Source organism: Leucopleurus acutus (assembly GCF_964270905.1).
Source record: "Leucopleurus acutus genome assembly, chromosome: 14".
Classification (NCBI taxonomy): Eukaryota; Metazoa; Chordata; class Mammalia; order Artiodactyla; family Delphinidae; genus Leucopleurus; species Leucopleurus acutus.
The window spans coordinates 28,052,639-28,074,353 of record NC_139156.1 but is presented as its reverse complement, the minus strand read 5'-3'; the positions used below and the strand labels follow the sequence as shown (position 1 = coordinate 28,074,353).

The following is a 21,715-nucleotide window of genomic DNA, read 5'->3' as shown; positions in this document are numbered from 1 at the left end:
GAAATGTTCGTTAAACTCTGAGAGCAATAATCATCCCATCAATTCATCTGTCAATTAATACTTTGTCTAGAATTATTACCCAAATTTTATACGTGAAATTCTTTTTCATAATCTTACTGAGGGCAAGGATTAGTCTTAAACTGATTTATAACCATTACTGTATCTTTTTTTTTTTTTTTTTTGTGGTACGTGGGCCTCTCACTGTTGTGGCCTCTCCCAGCAGCCATGACTCACGGGCCCAGCCACTCCGCAGCATGTGGGATCCTCCCGGACCGAGGAACGAACCCGCGTCCCCTGCATCGGCAGGCGTACTCTCAACCACTGCACCACCAGGGAAGCCAAACCATTACTGTATCTTAATAATGTCACACGCATACATAGCTGTATATGGATTTTATTTCCTTGCAAGAGCCTCAGCTTATCTGTTCCCTCTAAGAGTTCAGAAAAAAATGCCACCCATAACTGAGAAAGATATTCTGTAAATCACCCTAGCACTACAATTAAATAACTGCTGAATAAACAGTCTGATGAAAGGACAATTAAATACAAAGCTCTCAAAATTCGCAAAGAATTTCTCTAGGAGAAGGGCTTACCTGTATGGTGAGGCCTGGGGCCATGACATTTAAATCTTTCTGCAGAGCTTGCTTGAGGTTTTCGTCTATTTGATCTGTTTTTGAAGCCAAGAACAACAGCTCTCATTACACTCAAAAAAATTTCCTTACATTGTATTAACATTTAAAAAAAACAATCATAATTAGACCTAAAGTTTCCATGGTACTATTCTTTTATAGAGCTTAAACCATTTCACACACATATGAAAACAAATATGTATATATATATATATATATATATATATGTATATATATATATATATATATATATATATATATAGAGAGAGAGAGAGAGAGAGAGAGAGAGAGAGAGAGAGAGAGGGAGAGAGGGAGACAGAGAGACAGAGAGAGAGACAGAGAGAGACAGAGAGTTTTCCTTTTGTGTGAGGAAAACTTGTGAGGAATTACCGAACAAAGAAATTAAGGAAAGATGACAACCAGCTACTTGAAGTTTATCAAATAAATGGAGAATCTAGGTTTCTAATATCTTAATTCATTGTCGTTACTTAATATGTGTCCTGATTCTCTAAAAAAACAAATTTTCATCTTCAGTCAATCTTTATCCAAATTCCCAAATAACTAAATTTCATTTCCAGGGACCTCTGCCAATTATTTTGGATTTAAAAACAGAGAGGGTGGGGGAAAGGCTCATAGGAAGGTCCTTGAAGCACACAAGAATGGACAATAAAGATGTCACTTCACTTGGCTTTGTAACTCATGAATTTTCTATCCACCTCAACAGTACCTTCCACATTATTAAATAACCAGTGATGTGACAATTAAGGACAGACCAGTTTTCTCAAACACCACGTCAATAGTTCTCAATCATCAATGAGGAATCAATTGATAGATTTCTAAATTGATTAACCATCCCTATGCCTGCCTCTAAGAAATTCAGTAATTCCAGGAGGGAGAAGTGAGCAGCCAATAGCAGCACCCCAATCCCTGGTCAGAGCTTTCCCTACCACAAATGAAAAGCAACTTGTACAGAAGAGAGTCAACACAGCAAGCCTGAAACTACTATCCTTATAAAGGCCTGTTTGCAATTTGGCCTCTGGCTGTCACCTGGGGTCATGGATTCGGAGAGCATTCCCTCTATCCCCAGAACTGATAACAATGACTCACTGTGCCTAAATTGTTTATTCAAACAATGTGTTTTATGCTGAACATCTACTTTCCTTCTGGGAATCTGGAATATTGGTATATGCTAGGCAGAAGGTACCTACATGACCAGCCCACAGTAAAAATCCTGTGTAGAGTCTCTAATGAGCTTCTCCAGCAGGCAACATCTCACGTGTATTGTTACAATTCAATGCTGGAGTAATTTAAGTGTATCCTGCATGACTCCACTGGGAGAAGACTCTTGAAAGCTTGTGCCTGATTTCCTTCAGACTTCACCCAAGTGCCTTTTCCTTCCGCTTTGTACCCTTTTGCTGTAGTACATCTTAGCTGTATGATTATACTGAGTCCTGTCAGTCTTCCTAGCAAATCATCAAACGTGGGGGTGGGTCTTGGGAAACTCCAAGACACAGGTTCTTAATTTCTCCAAATTATCTATTAAACTAGCAACAAAGCTAATTTTCAGTAAATTATCATAGTAAAAACAGAATATAGTCTGGGACTTCCCTGGTGGCACAGTGGTTAAGAATCCACCTGCTAATGCAGGGGACATGGGTTCGAGCCCTGGTCCGGGAAGATCCCACATGCCGCGGAGCAACTAAGTCTGTGTGCCACAACTACTGAGCTCACATGCCACAACTACCGAAGCCCACGTGCTCCAGGGCCCGCGGGCCACAACTACTGAACCTGGGTGCTGCAACTACTGAAGCCCGCATGCCTAGAGCCTGTGCTCCATAACAAGAGAAGCCACCGCAATGAGAAGTCCGCGCACCGCAATGAAGAGTAGCCCCTGCTCACTGCAACTAGAGAAAGTCCATGTGCAGCAACGAAGACCCAGCGCAACCAAAACTAAAATTAATTAATTAATTTAAAAAAAAGAACTTAGTTTGTAACAAATGATCTTTTTCCAATCTCTACCAAGTTACATACTTTGTATTTCAGAAAATTGTTATCATTCTTAAAATATCTTGTTTGCATAACTATTTGCTTAATTTAAGCAATTTTAAGCAAATTTAAGCAATTTTAAACTTAAGATAAAGAATATTTTAAAGACAATTGCTCTATTATAAATTCAGAAGAAATGCTCAAATAGCATAATGCTTACTAATATTATTATAGCATTCACAGACAAGTTGAACAAGATTTCTAATTGGTTATTTATATATTTAAAACAAATGAGACACTTACCAAACAATTCAATGTAAACTTCTTGAAGCGTGTGGGCACTGCAAAACTGGTTCAGTTCATGGTGGATTTTATTGAAGATTAAGGTCTTGTCATAATCTGCAGTGTAGTTCCTCACTATATCAAACACTGAAAGAGAGGTACTATCCATGTTCACCCGTGTATCCTCTAATTCAGCCAAGGTAAAAGTTACAGTGATAAAATATACATGAGGAAAGGTGCCAATGAAATAGTGAAAACATGAAACACAACTCCAAGCCTTGATGTGTTCCTTGTGCCTTATTCTCCAGATATTACTGCATTTGCAATTCTAATGGGCAAACTTCATATTCCATACTAAGGAGAGTATATATTATCTTGGAGGTAATAAGGAACCGTCAAAAATTGAGCAAGGGCATGACACAATCAGATCTGTACTTTGGCAGCAGAATGAAAATGAATTGTGAGGCATATAAATCAGAGGCAGGGGAACTGTAAAGCAATTACTGCAAGGTAAAAGTTTAGCTAAGAGGTAAAGAGGGCCTGAACTAATTGAGGAACAGTGGGAATGAAAGAAGGAGACAGCTCCAAAAGACCGTTTTCAAAAAGGCAGTTTTTAAAGGCTGTTAAAAAAAAAAAATGACTGGCTAGAAAGGAAAGAAGCTAACATTTCTGGGCCAGACTTTATATCAGGCAATTTATATACATTATCACTTAATTCTCACAAAAAAAATCTCCTTATTTTGCATAATATGAAACTGAGAAACAGAATTTCAGAAATGTGCCTAAGGGTACATACTAGAACGTGCCAGAACCTGTACCCTACTTATTAAAACATGCTTTCTCCCTTCAAATCCAAGACTTGCTCTACTCGCCTTCCCACGGAGGATACTAGATGTAACCGGATTCCAGATCACAACAGATGAACAGGCCATCAATAAATACTCGCTGACTAACTCATCCTCTTGATCATTTCCAAATGAGTTGGTGATACAATAGTTTCCTCTTTATCTCTGGCCAGAAAACAAGCACTATCTCCCCTTCTTCTATTTTTTCAATCATAGTCCATTCCACTGATTTGTGACCAGGGAAAGTAGATGATAAAAGACAGGAAAATACTTAATTGCTGAAAAATATAATCCAAATCCACTTGATAGTAATACAGGTTGCTCTCTCTTCTGAAATTCTTTTGCTATTTGTGCCTGTACCAGTGACATGAAACTTAGCACGACCTTACATTCCTATATATACACATATGTACGTGTATATATATACGTGTATATATATACGTATATATAAATATATATATGTATATACATATGTGTATATACATATATATATATTTTTTTGGTGAGTATCATGTCTTCTCGAGTAAAATAAAAAGCCCTTAACGCAAAGGCTCTAACTTCACCTTTTAAAATTGTTTTTGCCAACACAGTATCCTGACATAGTAAGCATGCAAATTTTAGTAGTAAGGATAAAAATAAAATGGCAGATCTTTTTAAAAACTTTATTTTATTATAGTTGATTTACAATGTTGTGTTAATTTCTACTGTATAGCAAAGCGATTCAGTTATACATATGTACACATTCTTTTTCATGTTCTTTTCCATTATGGTTTATCACAGGATATTGAATGGAGTTCCCTGTGCTATACAGTAGGACCTTGCTGTTTATCCATTCTCTATAATAGTTTGCATCTGTTAATCCCAAACTCCCAATCCACCCCTCCCCAACAGCAACCATAAGTCTGTCCTGTCTGTTTCTGTTTCATAGATAAGTTCATTTGTGTCATGTTTTAGATTCCACATATAAGTGGTATCATATGGTATTTGTCTTTCTAACTTACTTTACTTAGTATGACAATCTCTAGGTCCATCCATGTGGCTTCAAAATGACATTATTTCATTATTTTTTTATGGCTGAGTAGTATTCCACTGCATGTATATACCACATCTTCTTTATCCATTCATCTGTCAATGGACACTTAGGTTGTTTCCACCTCTTGGGTATTGTGAACAGTGCTGCAATGAACAATGGGGTGCATGTATCTTTTCAAATTATAGTTTTGTCTGGGTACATGCCCAGGAGTAGGAACCTCCATACTGTTTTCCACAGTGGCTGCACCAATTTACGTTCCCACCAACAGTGTAGGAGGGTTCCCTTTTCTCCACACTCTCTCCAGCATTTGTTATTTGTAGACTTTTAAATGATGGCCATTCTGACTGGTGTGAGGTGATATCTCATTGTAGTGCTGATTTGCATTTCTCTAATAATTAGTGATGTTCAGCAGCTTTTCATGTGCCTGTTGGCCATCTGTATGTCTTCTTTGGAGAAATGTCCATTTAGGTCTTCTGAAAATGGCAGATCTTTTGATTGAAAGCAGGGTCTCGAAGAAACCCAAGTACACCCATGTTCATAGTAGTAGTATTCACAATAGCTAAAACATGGAAGTAATCCAAATGTCCATCAATGGATGAATGGATAAACAAAATGTGGTATATACATATAATGGAATATTATTCAGCCTTAAAAAGGAAGGAAATTCTGACACATGCTATTACAACATGGATGAACCCTGAGGACATTATGCTTAGTCAAAGAAGCCAGTCACAAAAAGACAAATACTATATGATTCCATTTATGAGGTTCCTGGAGTAGTCAAATTCATAGAGAATTTGAAAGTACAGACAGAAATGTCAGAAAGACAGAAATGGTGGTTGCCAGGGCTGGGAGAGCGGGTGCATGAGGAGTTCTTGTTTAATGGGTAGGGAGCTTCAGTTTTGCAAGATGAAAAGAGTTATGGAGATGGATGCTGGTGATGGTGGCATAGCAATGTGAATGTATGTAATGTCCACTGAATATTTAAAAGTGGTTAAGAAGGTAAATTTTATGTTACATGTATTTTATCACAGTAAAAAAAATTACAAAAAGAAATCAAACATTAAAATGGTTGATCTTACTTCAGAACTCCTAATTAAGTTTTTGATCTGAACAGTACTCCATCTCTGTGAGTTTTCATCTTTTACCAAGAAAGTGTTCTCCCCACACTGAGGACTTGCAGATTGCTTTGCAAGTTGTAGCAAATCTCAACTAGAAAAGATTTTTCTATGGTCACAAATCCATGTAGCCAAGGAACTGATCAGTTATAGACTTTTAACATGTAAGGATATTATTTCTCATCCTGACTGGATAAAATGCTACTTTCTAGAAATTCTAGAAATAATCAATGACTGTCTTTTTCTTAGATACACTCAGCTCAGCATAACGCATACACTTGCAAAAAGTCAACTCTGTTGACCTATTTCTGTCGCCATTCCCTAGGAATGGAAAATATTCCAGCGATTATTTTTTTAAATATATATCAGAAATGAATGAGGTCATAAAACTTTCCTTAGGGAATCTATTCCTATTCCTTAGAGAATCTCACAGTTACAGACACTCTGATTATAACTATAACAGAATAGATGGGTACCATACCTGCACAAGGGGCCAACATATTAACCACTTCTATTCGGTCAATATAGATCATGACCCCACCACTAAAAACAGAGAAATGGAAAAATGTGAGCCAAATACAAACCTATTATGTTCCTAGATTAATTCTACATCATCAAACAAATCCCACATGATAGAAATTTAGAAGGAAAATCTAAAGACATATACTACTGATTGATTAAACTGACCTCACTGATCACTACTCAAATGACCTTGCACACACTCACCTGGCTCTCTCATAACCAAAAGCTCACCTCTGTAACTGCTGTGATCAAAATCAGCTCACAGGAAGACTAGACCTATAACCTAGAGCTGCTTAGCACTTTGCCCTTATTAAATGAAGTCAACAGCTAAGGCAGTGCACTTCTCAAACTTCTCCATCAAGGAATCAGGTAAAGTGGTTCCCCAGAGGTATGGAGGCCAGCCACAGGCTGAAATTCTTTTGATTCCCTTCTTTATCTTAACCTACTTTTCATCTGTATTTATTCTAATATGAAAAGAAGAATCTTCCCCCAAACCTTGAAGTAAAACTGACACTCCAGAAAGATAGGTCTTGTTAATTAATGGCTTCCTATACTTCCTGGCCTACTGGCACAGACCCTGAGGAACATGTGAACCTCAATTTAAGATACATGAAGTTAAGAAATTTTGAAACTATACAACTAAGCCTTGCTACCAACTTACAACAACATTTTTTTTCTGATAAAAAGGCATAATACCTGCTCACTGAAAAAAATCTGACAAATACATGAAAGCATGAAGATAAAAATAAAATTTACCCAACATCTCATCAGCTGCCAATTTTGAGTCATCTCTAAAGGGAATCTATAAAAAAGTTACAGATGGACCTAGGGAGAACTTGTATCAAATACGTTAACTTAAAACAGAGAGAATTTGCTCCCTCTTTAAGAACATTTCTGTGATATTTTGGTCATTTAAAATACAGAATTTAAAACATACACTGAACTTTATACTCTTCTTCTGATACAATTCAATGTACTGATTATACTCTAAAAATAATTTGGGCCTTGCTTGCCTTTCTTGCCCCAAAACTTTATACAGCAGTGATTTTTCAAAGTAAGGTCCTCAGATCAGCTCAGGATCACCTGGGACTTCTACTAGAAATGCAAATTCTCGGGTCTCATTCCAGACCTACTGAATCAGAAACTCTAAATTAGATGGCATTTAATACTACAGATGACAAGGTAAGCTGATTTCATTTTAAACTATCTACTGTTAGTTTAAAATGGCTCCTAAGATGGAAAGGTCCTATTTGGAGACAGGGCTTTTCTCAAATAATGCTCAGAAGAGAAATCCCCCTGGGTTACTACGATGCCTATTTGAAAGATGTTTAAGTGATCACAGCTTATGAACAGAAAATACATCTGAACCAAAGGGAGGTTGGTAAGCAAGGGGAACGCTTACCTTGTTCCACAAGGCACATTTTTAACTTCATCAGTTTGCAGTGTTGTCTAGGGAGGAAAAAATATCTCATCAATACTCAGCACACATATCATCAAAGAACCACTGGTCCCAAAGTAAAATCTCTAGAGAACTGCTGAAAGGTATGTACAGGAGAGCTCCATTACAATTTTAGTCCCCAAAAATTAGCTATCAGAGCAATCTCTTTTTGTATCCTGGCAGACATGAAAGACTAGAGACAGAATATTTTACAGTTAATGTCTGAGTCAAGATGCACCAGGAAAGCTTCAATACTCAATCTGAAAGTTTCAATGTTTAATCTCTCAGTCAGTCCCTTATTTGCATGGAGCTGGCCTGGGACTGCAAACTACATGGATTACCCACAAGGATACTACTCCTAGGATTTGTACTCTGAACTCTGATTCCACTGCTAATATTAATGGTTACAATGAAGGCAAAAGATAACTATTATATGCATACAAGCAGTCTTCAACTCAGAGGGGCCCTTGAGCTCAACACCAACCTTTTCCTCTAAAGCTATAGTCAATATTTTAGTTCAGGTCCTAGAGATTTCTCAGTCTCTCAATTTCCTTTTTAAAAGAAATGCCACCATCAGCACTGCTTCCTCCTTGTGAACCAACCATCTGGTACTTAATTACTCTGCCCCTGTCACAACTTGGTTCGGATCCAGAATGACTCCCTATTGCACTTGAAGGCTTCCAACAGGAGAGCACATAATGAGTGTATTCTGGACACACTGCACCATATTAAGCCCACAGCAACATAGTACTTTATGGAATACAATGGAAAAAAGAAGCATGGTCCTTGTTTCCAAAGAGCTCACAATCCAACACAGGAGATAAAATCCTTACAAAGCAATCCATAACAGGTACAAATAACAGAGTATAAACTGAATTGTTAGGTATTAAGTGATAGAGTAAAATAATCATTTGAAAAGCTCTCTGAGGTGAAATATTTATAAGCCCAGTCTAGAGAAGGAGAAATAAGAACAGATAAGGCAGAGAAGCATCTTAAATTCAACACGTATCTATTCAAATACACAAAGTTGAGGACAAACTATGTGTATAGGTGTCAGGAAGCAGTTGGCTTGCCTGGAGCAGAAGGGACAATATAGATGAGAGGTGAAACTCTGAGAAGAGAACATGATGATGTTAGGCAGAGGGCCCTGAATGTTTGCTGGGGGGGCTTGTGCTCTCCCTAGTCCACCTTATACACAGCCACAAACAAACCTTTCAAAAATAGGACTTTTCCTTCATTCCTTTGCTTATGTGTGTTGTGGTTCTCACTATCTATCATATCTGGAGGCAAGAAAACCAGCTGGGAAGCTAAAGTAGTAGTTTATTTAGGTTAATGTAGAAAAGACCATGGAAATTTAAAGCTTTCAACCCAGGAGATACAATAGAGAAGGGATCTGATAACTAGTTTCATATAAAATTCCAGGAGGAAAAAGAATAGAATGTTAAGTCTGGGGTTAAAAGGGTGATAGTAAACATTAGTGACAGGATGTAGGTAGAGTGAGGGAAGTTGATAGAGGTGAGCTCAATTTATTTTATTTCCTTCAAAACATTCACCATATTCAACTTCCAAATCAACTTTAAATATACATTCCTATTTAAACCTAAAGGATATTCTCTAGTCAATTTTCAAACCAAGGAGAACTAGGAAAGAGTTCAAATGTTAAATCTTCAATTTAACTTCCTATCTTCATGTACTTTTATACTTTTTATATTACCTCAAAAATTTCCCCAGTATGAAAGTTTATTTTAAAAGTCTTTGGTTTTGTTATATAAATATATATTTTAAAGGCTGAAGGTTTTTATATTTTTCTAAAGTTTTTCTTCTTACATCATATATGGGATCTCACATTTCCCCAAGATGCTTCTTAAATATTCCTTTCAAATGCCAAGTCTGTTAAGCCATTTGTTTATATAAGCTATGTCTTCTAATGTGCTCCAAAACTTCCTAAAAATAAGTTTCTTTATCTCATTCTTATGAAAACAACTTCTTAAAAGGGTTTTATTAATATAATTCTTTCCTAGAACGTTACAGTTTCACATATAAAGACAGACCATTTCTATTTAGTCACACTGACTCCAGCAGTAAATCTTTTTACTAATTTCATTTTCATTTCTTCTTTTTTAATAAGATTATTTATTTATTTATTTATTTATTTATTTATTTATGGCTGGGTTGGGTCTTCGTTGCTGTGCACGGGCTTTTCTCTAGTTGTGGCAAGCGGGGGCTACTCTTCATTGCGGTGCGCAGGTTTCTCATTGCAGTGGCTTGTCTTGTTGCAGAGTATGGGCTCTAGGTGCGCGGGCTTCAGTAGTTGTGGCACGCGTGCTCAGTAGTTGTGGCTCGTGGGCTCTAGAGCGCAGGCTCAGTAGTTGCAGTGCATGGGCTTAGCTGCTCCGCGGCATGTGGGATCTTCCCGGACCAGGGCTCGAACCCGTGTCCCCTGCATTGGCAGGCGGATTCTTAACCACTGCACCACCAGGGAAGTCCCTCATTTTCATTTTTTATGACAGTTTATCACTCTATGTGTTTGTGTGTGCATATGTATGAATACACACACACACACACATAAATATATAAACACACACACTGTGTATTTGTTATATATGTAATTAAACTCTAAAATCTATTTGTTTATTGTCTGTATCTCTTTTATATATCTCTGCATCAGTATGACTCAACATACTAAGCTCCAAGAAGGCAGAGACAAATCTGCCTGGCTTTGAACAAGGTCTAAAAAAGCCCCTGATCTCTAAGGGTCTGATGATGCCATTGATAACATCAATATAGACTATCTAAGCTGTTGATGGGTTCATGCAAATAAAACCCCTTGTTTCACAGAGGAGTAACTGAAGTCTAGAATGGTTAAGTGATTTCTGCAAAGTCATGTAAACAATTAGTGGCAGAGCCAGAGCCAGAACCTAGTTTACAGGTTTCTGGCCCCATGTTCACTACACCATACCGCTTCCAGAGAAATCAGCTCAACTTAACAACTTTCACCACAAGTAGAAAGGTCAGAAATATAAACGTGTTATGACCCCTGCCTTCAAGAAGCTTGGAGACTTTCTGGAAAAAAAAAATTCACACAAAAACTTAAGAGAACAATACAAGACAACATTTTTAAAGGAAATAAGATCAAGGGCCAAAATTTACAATACAGACTTTAAGGGCTATGGAAGAGGAGGAGAAGGATTTGTGATGAGGCTTAAAAAGGCTGGCAAGATTTAGACAGGAAATAAGGCATAAAGAGAGAGATGGTGAGAGAAGAGGTAATAGCATCAGCCTAGGCAAGAGTGAATAAAATAAATATGGGAAAACAATATGGAAATCAGTCTGACTAGGGGAAGAACACTATACTTCACTTTAACAGACACAATTCTTGCCCCAAGCCATCTAAAAGGGAATTGGAGGGAAATCTGGAGGATTTAAGTATTCATAATGAAAATCTCACTTAGCAGGAAGCCTAGACTTTAAATTACAAGATTAAATACATTGAATTTTCCCGAGCCCTGAAAAATTAGCAGCGGAGAGTAGACAAACTTCTGAATCCAAAGATTTATAATCACACAGTGCCTGCAAAAGTAGTAACAATCTGGGCTTCCCTGGTGGCGCAGTGGTTGAGAGTCCGCCTGCCGATGCAGGGGACACGGGTTCGTGCCCCGGTCCAGGAGGATCCCACATGCCGCGGAGCGGCTGGGCCCGTGGGCTATGGCCGCTGAGCCTGCGCGTCTGGAGCCTGTGCTCCACAACGGGAGAGGCCCCAACAGTGAGAGGCCCGCGTACCACACACACACACAAAAAAAGTAGTAACAATCTAATCCTGTTTTGTCATGTTGTTACCTCAAAAGATATTTACTAAGTGTCTGTTCTCAAGAACCAGCCGCTTATTTAAGATATTCTGGGATGCTGTCAAAATAGAACACTCACTAATGTTCCACATATAATTATGCTTGATGTTCCAGGCAAAAATGTGAAGCAGAGAAGCTGTGTATAAAAATTCAGATCCTCCATGTTAACAGTAGCCCAGGAGCTTGCCTCTATGGAAACCAAACACCATTCTAAACCAAGTTATCACTGGTTTATATCTCTAGTTGTGTTTCAAAGTCCTGCTTTTATTTTGACAGCAGCAACACAAAACCTGCTGCATACCACTATATAGATGGGAGAAGTGAGTCCTTCCAAGCTGCCTAGCTCATACTTCTAATATACCTCAAGAGAGTGAGGTGGTTCAAAACCATAACTTATGCTGTGACAACTGTACTCTGAACTTTTAACTCCTACAATTAAGTAAATACTACCATTAGCTTAAGAAATGAGGAATTCTATCTCCACCCATGAATGTGGTCACTGTTTCGCTCATACCTGTCTATCCAGTGTGGGGGCTTCCCTAGGAATCACTCACCTGCACAGATCTGAACGTAGTAATGAAAGGCAACATGATATGATAGCCTGGTCCACTGGGGCTAGTTAGTAAAGCTCCTCCCCTGCAAAAAGATGTTTCAATTTGACAAGATTATAAAAAGAGAAATTCTCTTTCCAAATCTAAAATGCTATAATAAATATTCACTCTTACTCATGCTATTGATCTACTAAAGCCTCACTAACATGAGTTACTAATGATGAACAACTGCTGGTCCCTAAAATATCTGCCACACCTACAAAAGTGAAAAGATCAAATTAAACTGCCCATGTTACACCTTGTTTCACAAGTTCTACCAACCATACCCTCTGGGTCTCCAGCACCACTCTCAGGTATAAAGATTCTCTTTGGTCTTTAACCTTTTGAGAACTACTTGTGAAAAAAATTCGAATGGCTCTCAGTTGATGTACTTTAATTGTACATAGCGTGAGCCAGATCAAAACACAATACATTTAATCACCAGGCTGAATAAAAAATAGATAACACAAACTTTCAAGGAAGGAGAAAATTTCTGATGCTCAAGATTCTTTTAATCTACCTACAAAGCAATTAAAATGCTGGGGGCGATTAACATACACACTACTATATATAAAATAGGTAAACAACAAGGACCTTCTGTATAGCACAGGGAACTATACTCAATATTTTGTAATAACCTATAATAAAAAATCTGAAAAATAATATATATAAATAAATATATATATGTATAACTGAATCACTTTGCTATACACTTGAAACACAACATTGTAAATTAACAATTTAAACAATTTTTTTAAATCAAAAAAGAAACTTATTTGGAACAAAGAAAAAAATACTGGGGGCATAAAGCCTCTATAAAATCAACAACAACAACAAATTAGCACAGAAAGATGAAGGGTGAGGGGATAAGACTACAAATAGATATAAGTGTGGACTTGTTCACCAAATTCCGGAATGTGAGAAACATGAAAGCACATCTTGCAAGTTATAAAAAGGAGGTAATTTGGAGGCAAATATAAAAAAGAAGTCCTATTTTACATAATGAATAGTAAATTAATATAACTTACCTTCCTATCTTGAAAATATAAATAGGTTTGCAAAGAATTCATAACAAATAGCTAATAAAAGATGAACTGTTCGCGGTCCAGCCCTAATTTTTTGAGAGCCATACCTTGAAATGTTCTCGGATTTACTGTCAGGAAGACAATGCTGAACTAGATGGAAATACAGACTAATCTGCCATTTTTTAAATGCCAGACCCCCCACCTGCTAAGATATATCACTAAAATTGTATTTGAAATTAGTGCTTCACAGGGAAGACTGTTTCTAAGACTCAGGATGGATCTAAAAGTAGAAATATTGGTTTTATGGGATGACAAAAGCCGGCAAAAAGTTGAAGCTCTTTCAAATACATCGTTATCGCAATTTCTCCAAACTGTCCTCTGTCTATATCAAAAGAACAGGTGGTAACTACGTTAAAGGAAAAGCTATTCATCTCAGCTAGAGATCAACACATTCCACACCACTGCTTTCCACAACCTGAAAAGACAGGGAAAGGTGGGAGGAGGATGTATCTGTCACAATCCTGTGTTTGTCTCCCAAGGTCCAGGAATTTAACAACTGTCACGGTCTTAATGGCCTTACAAGCCCAAACCAGACACCAGGACTTTTTAAAGGAAAAAAAAAAAATCTAAGAAACAACCACAAACAGGACCAGAGTTTCTAAATAGCACCTACAGCTGCAACTAATGGCCAGTACAGCTGTATGGAATTTAACAATGATTTATCCATTTCTTCAGCCACAGGTGGAGTCACCACTGCCTTCCACCCTTCATTTTTTTCTGCAAATGACTGAATTTACTGACTACTAGGAACAACTGCAGGGAGTCTTAACCTCTGCACACAATGTACATAGCACTGAAACTGTCCAACACCTGGAGGATGCTCTGCAAAAGCCTGCCACAGCTTCCATACTCTCCCTAGAGCTGCGACGAAAGTCACTTCCTAGGACTGGAAAGAGCTCCCTGACACCGCAGAGGGAACAACTTCCTAGACTCTAATGGGAGTCTCCCTTCTACCTGCTCTAGAACCTGAGCTGACTGCACGTGCCGCTCACCTGTAGTACACGGCCAGGTGTCCTTCCTCGATCTTGTGGATGGAGGCGTAGAGGAGGACAACCACCAGACCCACCACTCCAGCCACCAGAACGCGTGCTTGAGTCATATTCATCCTAGTTCCTCCTGGATGAGGAAGGAACGGGGCCCCAGCCCCGTGAGTGACAGGCCCACCTTCCGTTTTCCACCTCGCCCTCCCGCGACCTGGCCCCCTCCCGCAGGCCGAGCTGAGGAGTCCTGTGCCTCTTTTCCCACCTCGCAGAGCCCGCTTCCCCGTCGCCAACCCCTCCGCGCGAGCCGGCCCGTGGGTCGCCCCTGCTCGGTGAGAGTCTTGACACCCCCCCACCCCCACTCCCAACAGCCGCTCCTCCCCGCCCAGGGGAAAGCATTAACTGAGAAGGGGGCCAGCCGCACACTCCGGACGGACGCCGACCCCTCGGCCGTGCCCCACCGATCAGTGACGCACCGCCCCCCGCGTGCACATGAAGTCTCTACCCGGGCCGCACCAACCGCGGCCAAGAGCCGGCCCCGCCCACCCGCGGGGCACTGCGGCTGCGCAGACACGCACACCGACGCTGCGCTTGCCCCGCGACTAGAGACGGGGAGCGGACGGGACAAAATTCTTGCCGCCGCCTGCCGAGCTATCTCGCGCGAAGGTACGTGGGCTCTCTACTGTGTACTGCTGGTTTCCTGCTCCGGAAGACACGGGAAATCGGCAATGTGGAGTAAGGAAGGAGGCAGAGGAACGGAGAGGGCCTCTGAGACAAGGGACTGGTCAGCGTGTTCTTGTGCAGTCACCTATTAACGTGCCAGAATGCTGATCCAGGGAGGACTTTATGAAAGCCATCCAAGCAATAAGAACAGAATAAACTAATAAGCAGTAAACGTGGGTGTGTGTTGGAGGGTCCTCCGGGAAGATTGAAGACAGTGAGCATTTGAGCTTCCTTGAAGCCTGTGTGATGGAAAGGAGTGGGATGCTAGGCTAGGCCCAGCTTTTGAAAGGCGCGAATGCACTTTTTCTGTAGGGAGGGAAAACTGGATGGCTAGAGAATAGAGACAGACTTTCTTTTCACTACATATTTTTCTGTTCTTTTAAATTATGCATTATCTGCATGTATTACCGGAAACAGAAAGGACAAAGTGAAAGAGTAGATGGGAGTAAGAAAGATGGATACAAAGGAAATAAGGGGAGCATGTTAGAAGAGGTTGGGCAGTAATGGTGTAAGCCTTGAAAGGCTAGCAGTGGGACCACAACTGGACAAGGTAGAATAAGGTTGGAGGGCTCTGTAACCTCTTGGGCAGGGAAGTATGGGAAAGCAGTACCTTAGGGCCAGTGAGTCTACAAAATGGCTTAGAGTGGAGACAGGAGACAGGGAAGTCAAGTTGTTAGGAAACTGCAGGCCCAAGGTTACAATGGTAGTAACAGTGGAAATGGGAAGAGGTAAATAGAATCAATTAAAATCTTCTTTAAAGGAAGCCCTCCCAGACCACTGTACCTTCTCCCTTCAATAAATGCACTTACCTGTATCATTCATTTGACTTCTACTAGGAATGTATGGGACCGTGTCTGTACCAGATAAATGTTATTTGCAGAGCTTAGCTATTTTAACTGATAAAAAGCAAAGAGAATAAAAAATAACTTGTCCAGCCTCTGTTTTCTGGATGGATTCTCTTAGTTTTTCATAATATTGCTTGAATTAGGGAATGAAATGGATATAATGCACAACTGACACTTAACTCTGAAAAGTTGTCAGCCAATAAAGTGTTCAACTCATGTATCATAAGCAAATTTGAGGTGCTCGCACTATAAAAGACCGTTCTGACTCACACCACTTGCCCTTACGTATCACACAGATCAGGCTAGCCTGAGATCATATCAGCCACAAACCATAAATATGGTCCCACCCTCTACCAGATCTTTTATCAGTTATTACAATGATATTTAGAAAAACACATGGTCATTTAAAAAATCCTTTAACAATAATTTCATTCCACATAAACATTCTTACTGTACTGCCTGTGCTAACTTTTCTGATCTTCCCATTTTGCTCAATATCTTCCAAGCAATAGGTACCCAATAAATGTTTATTGATTAAAACCTTCTAGAACTGGAGAAGCAAGAGAGAGACTGCCTATTTTAACAGCTGGTAGTCAGAATGTCCATATTCAGAGAAACAGCAGTACCAGATGACTAGAGTTAGGAGAAGACGACCCCAAGGTCTCAAACTTAGATGACTGGGAAAATGACACTACTAGCAAAAATGGGGATGGTGTAACTAAGACAGCAGTTTATAGGGCAAGGTATGAGCACAGTTTTTAGACATGGATAGTGTTGATAGGACATCTCAGGAGAAAAGAGTATATTAAAGAAGCTACCCAATACTGTCTTTACCATAAGTCCTGTTTCATTCCTAAGGAAAGTACACTGAGAGCCCATTATGTTATTCTGTGCTCCAACGCTGCTTCACAGAATCTTCACATTTTCCCAAAGCATATTCAATTATTATAATCTGATTTTAGTGAATAGAGGTTCAAAAAGTAATTTAAAAATTATTTAATACACAAAGTGAAAAACTGTCTAAAATACAAAAAGAATTTCACATTTTTCTTTAAACAAGTAACACCTTCTAAATTATTTAACAGATGATAGACCCACAATCCTTTATCTGAAACCCTTGGGGCCAGGTGTTTCAGAATTATGAAATTTTCAGATTTTTAGAAAGGTAATTCAGTGCATATGCCATACTACATAAACCCCAGGCAGGGTCTGTGGCAGCACCCTACCCCCAAACAAGCAAACACGTTAATATTTCTACAGCAAAAAAAAAAAAAAAAAAGAATATTCACACTAAATGGGATAGATTCAATGTCAGTTCACGCTGGATGTGCAAGCAGGTGAATTCTGTCACCAAACTTATGAAAAACCTTGTTATCAGAGCTTTTTGGGTTTTGGAATTACAGATCGGGAGTACAGACCTTTATAAATTTATATGACAAGACATGAAAGATTCCTTAAACAAAAGACCCATTTATACAAATGAAAACATAGATAAGCTTTCAAATACATTATAAATTAACAGGCATCTTTTCTTTGATATTATTAAATGTACATCTTAAATACATATACACATAGCACACTTAACAAGATTTGAAAGAATCAACTGGTATTAAAGGCACAGATGCACAATCCCTTCTGTAGGAAAGGATACAGTCAAATGTGCATTTGGGATTGAAACTGAAAATGGGATTAAACTAACTCCTTATGATGCCGGGAAAAGCACTGTTGAGTGCAACACAAGGAGGTAGGGTTTATTCTTCAAGAAGTACAATTCTACTTGCAAACAGTCTCTTCCACAGAAACACAGGCAAACAATTTTTACTTAGAATACATGTTAGTTGAGATTTTCTTCTCTGTATACATTACTTTGGCCTTATGCCCAAAAGTTAAATGTTGAAAGATAGTCAAGTTAAATAAGTAATGTTTTATCAAGTTTGAAGACAAATGGATTCCAACGATGCTCCTAAGTAGCTGTAGTATTTAAACAAGTCCACTGAGTCATTAAATTCTATCTGTTCAGAGGTTAAAATTACCCAGTCAAAATATTGCACTGTGAAATCATGTGTAGTTTCTGATCATAGTCATTTCTTCCATTGATGGGTGTCTGAAGAATGGTTTCATAAGAGAAAAACAAATTTCCAACATTTGCAGCAACAACTTCATACGTTTGGGTCAGTAAGTGGCAAGTCATTCTGTTAACCAACTCCAATCAAGATTCTAAAACCAGGCATGAAAAAGATACAATTAGATATTGACTAAAAGTGGTAGGTATATGGGTGTTCATTTCTGCAAGTTTTCTGTATATTTGGACATTTTATAATCAAAAGTTGAAAAACCAAAAGTACAAATAAGTTGCAATTAAAGAGTTTAGTTTACCTTTTCTGCTAACTAAAAAAAAATTTCAGAGTTTTTATAAATATTTGAAGCAAATAATTAAAGAGGAAATAACAAAGAATTAACATCAAGACTAAATGTAGTGAAAGTTAATCCAGTAAACATTTTATTGTAGTTTCTCCAAGTTTTAACAAATCAATAATTCACAGTAACCAAATCTTCATATAAACACTTCTATAAATTATAACCATATTAACATTCATTTTGCATACAGCAGTTACTATATTTGAATTACAGTACAAATCATGTCCAATCTTATTGGAGAAAATTGATTGCTGAAGCAAAAAGTACAAACCATTCAATTTCAGTGGTCACACTGCAAAGAAAGCTCACTACTCATTTAACTTGACCAAAAATGCTATTGTTGAAGATAACTGATGACATAATCCTAGTATATCCATGAATAAGAGAAGATGGGGAGTTGAGATCAAGCATTCCTCAAATGTTCTTTCCTCTGAGTTCTATTCCCCATCTGCATCCCAAATGCCAGATAAATCTAGCATGGAAAGTTAAATCCTTTGCACCCAACATACCTAAATCAGACATCCGTATCCATATAAAACTTACCATCATACTGTTGCCCTGTTTCTCATTTGCTTCATGCATAATAGTGCTTAAATGGCCAAGACAGTTCAAATTTTCTTCTATTATTTGTGCTAAAGTCTCCCTGTGGAATGAAAGCAAAGAGGCATACGAATTTCCTCTATTTTCTGGTCTTCAGGGTCAGGATGATTCTGCCCTTCCGACAACACTGCAACCCTGCAACCCAGTGCAGCTGATTCCTGTAGTCTTCAGTTTCCTCCTCCCTCCCACCCACAGGCAAGAGTCCTGTTACTCCAAGCTGCTGCCTCTGCCCAGCTCTAATAATAGTGAGTCCACTATAACTGCAATCTGATTTTCCTCTGAAATATAAGTGGCACTTATATACAACTTTTTCCCCCTGAAAATGCTCACTGGGGGGAAAGAAAGAGAGATCCTGTGGCACAGCTAGATGAAAGATCTCTTTGTTTCTGAAACATTTCCCTTTCCTTATAAGTAGTAAAAAACATCAGCATGCTTACTTCAGAGATACACATGTAGGGGAGGAGATACAAAAGTACAATCTTTTCTGCAAATATCAGGGAAGGTGAAAAAAACTGTTTGGAAAATACAGATGACAGCAATGAGAAAGCAAACAAGCAAGCTGATTCCTGAGGACAGCAGAAGAAACCTGTGACAGGGGAGCTGCCCAGAACCAAGAAGTATCCCTGAAGTTTGTATTTGAAGGAAATCCTGAATTTGGTTTCCACCTTCTACACTTCCCTCTTCCATATGGCCTCCATCCTTACCTTTTACTAACCCTCAGTCCCTACCCGACTAGAATCAGTTCTAAGCCATGGAAGATAGTCATTATTAGCTTAGAACTAAATTCTCATTCAGCTTATTCAACAGATAGAAAAACTGAGGCCAACAGTTCCCAATCCTTGGTGGTTAAGTACCGCAGGTACATTTGAAGTTTTCCTTTATAATGTATTCCTACTGGAAAATGTATTTAAAAATTCCTGTTGAATATACTTTTGCAAACAACCACAACCTCACATTGAAAATCACTTGTACAGAGGTAACATTTGCAACCATTTGCATCCCCTAATAAACCTACATGCCTTTAATGAAAGCAAAAAGGTATTAAATTTTATTTGTGTCAATTCTGATTAATGGAATATTTCCTCAAGTCCATATAATTAATTATAGCCTATGCTGTAGCTGTGGATGTATTACATTGGGCCAAATGTATAATGGCCCCGAGATACACCCTGGAGCTTGCTTTCTTTAAGAAGATAAAATACCTGGTATCAGCTTGCCTTCCTGCCATGTGCTTTTCTCTCATAAAAGCAGAGTACAGAATGTGCAACTGCATGACCTCCTGAGCAGTGATGTTACATGGCTGCACCTCTGCAAAACTAATTATGGGCAGAGCTTCCAGGAAATGCTGGTATTGTAGAGGTCTCCATGAGTTGTGAGAAAAGTGACAATACACAAGCTAGCAAAGAGCCAATGGCTCTGGATACGGCACATCTTATGCTGAGAAAAATAACAGAAATGGATAGTCATTCAGCTTTTAGCAGAAGAGTAGGAATTAAAAGAAAATACAGGACTTCAAACGAGTTATTTGCAAAAATGATTTAAGGCACTGAAAAAAGTCATTTTAGAAATACTAAGTTATAAAATGAGTAGATTAAACTCAATTCCATTAGAGGGTTGATCAAGGGCCCTAAAATAATAACTTCAAAAAGATAGCATAATTTCTCAGAGATAAATGGTTAAGTGAGGAATATAGTTTGGCTAAAAGATTTGATAAGCCAATAACAGATAAAGAACTTAGAACCTGGACTGAGCTAATAAGAAGTAACATTTGCTGAAGATTCACTTCCCAAGCATTTTATATACACTGTCTAGCTGAATTTTCACAACACTTCCCATTTTACAGGTAAGGAAATGTGAACATTAAAAGAGTTAAGTTAACTGTATAAGGTTATTACAAAGAGACAATCAGGATTCAATCCTGGTCTATAAGGCAGTGAAGAATATGTCTTAACCACTGCACTCTACTGCCTCATTCCTACCACTGCTCTTGAAAATACAACTATCTATTTTAACAAAGTGAACCCACCCATCTTGAGGAGTTACCACGCATGACAGAGGATGTTCACGTTCTGCTGAAGTTGTGGGCAGCCATGCTGATGCCTGAGGGGTTACACCTTCTAGACTGGATCCTACAAGGGACCGAGCAGAGCTCTGTGTCTGAAGGAAAAAAAAAAAAAATAAGATTACAGGCAAGCACCTCCACACATTCATATTCCTAAGACTTAACATTTCTATCACTACTTTTATGCATAACCAGACTATTTCTGTATAAATTTATCTCTACTCTTACACACCCCTACTAACTATCCTGTCCTTGACCCCTTTCTTCATTGACTAAAACTAAATGTATCTATCCTTCTATTCTACTTTAGTTGGAAAAAAAAATCTCCAGTTGAACAAAGGACTGGTTTTTTTAATCTAGTCAGGCACAGCTACCCCCAAATTGGGTTGGGATACCACAGTGGTCTAGGGTTGAGAGGAGTATAAAAACAGGAAACCGGAAAGGAGAGAGAGAATGAAAGATGATCATGAAGTCCTGTATCAGAATTGCTAGGGAGACACCAAGCAAAGAACATGAGCATCAACCCAACATAAAATACACATGTCCTTATATATGGAATTTAAGAAAAAAAAAAAGGGTCATGAAGAACCTAGGGGTAAGACAGGAATAAAGACACAGACCTACTAGAGAATGGACTTGAGGATATGGGGAGGGGGAAGGGTAAGCTGTGACAAAGCGAGGAAGAGGCATGGACATATATACACTACCAAACAT

General features: G+C 38.6%; 2 protein-coding genes across 5 annotated transcripts in view; both read right to left on the bottom strand.

Annotated features, from left to right (window-relative positions):
- Positions 1–14,863, bottom strand: part of ERLIN1 (ER lipid raft associated 1) — a 41,187-nt gene extending 26,324 nt beyond the window's left edge. For 2 of the 4 annotated variants that reach the window (XM_082854912.1, XM_082854914.1), the window contains exons 1-7: positions 14,757–14,863; positions 14,366–14,489; positions 12,253–12,334; positions 7,818–7,864; positions 6,375–6,436; positions 2,919–3,083; positions 594–667 (exon numbers count right to left, since the gene is read on the bottom strand). In XM_082854912.1, coding sequence (XP_082711038.1) covers positions 594–667; positions 2,919–3,083; positions 6,375–6,436; positions 7,818–7,864; positions 12,253–12,334; positions 14,366–14,478 — 543 coding nt within the window. In that variant the 5' untranslated portion in view covers positions 14,479–14,489; positions 14,757–14,863. The remainder of the gene's footprint in view (positions 1–593; positions 668–2,918; positions 3,084–6,374; positions 6,437–7,817; positions 7,865–12,252; positions 12,335–14,365; positions 14,490–14,756) is intronic. The other 2 variants (XM_082854913.1, XM_082854915.1) reach the window with 1 other exon arrangement.
- Positions 14,864–17,614: 2,751 nt separating this feature from the next.
- CHUK (component of inhibitor of nuclear factor kappa B kinase complex) overlaps positions 17,615–21,715 on the bottom strand; it is a 34,479-nt gene continuing 30,378 nt past the window's right edge. Inside the window, exons 19-21 of the mRNA XM_082854911.1 lie at positions 20,966–21,096; positions 18,883–18,982; positions 17,615–18,138 (exon numbers count right to left, since the gene is read on the bottom strand). Of these exons, the coding sequence (XP_082711037.1) occupies positions 18,109–18,138; positions 18,883–18,982; positions 20,966–21,096 (261 nt within the window). The 3' untranslated portion in view covers positions 17,615–18,108. The remainder of the gene's footprint in view (positions 18,139–18,882; positions 18,983–20,965; positions 21,097–21,715) is intronic.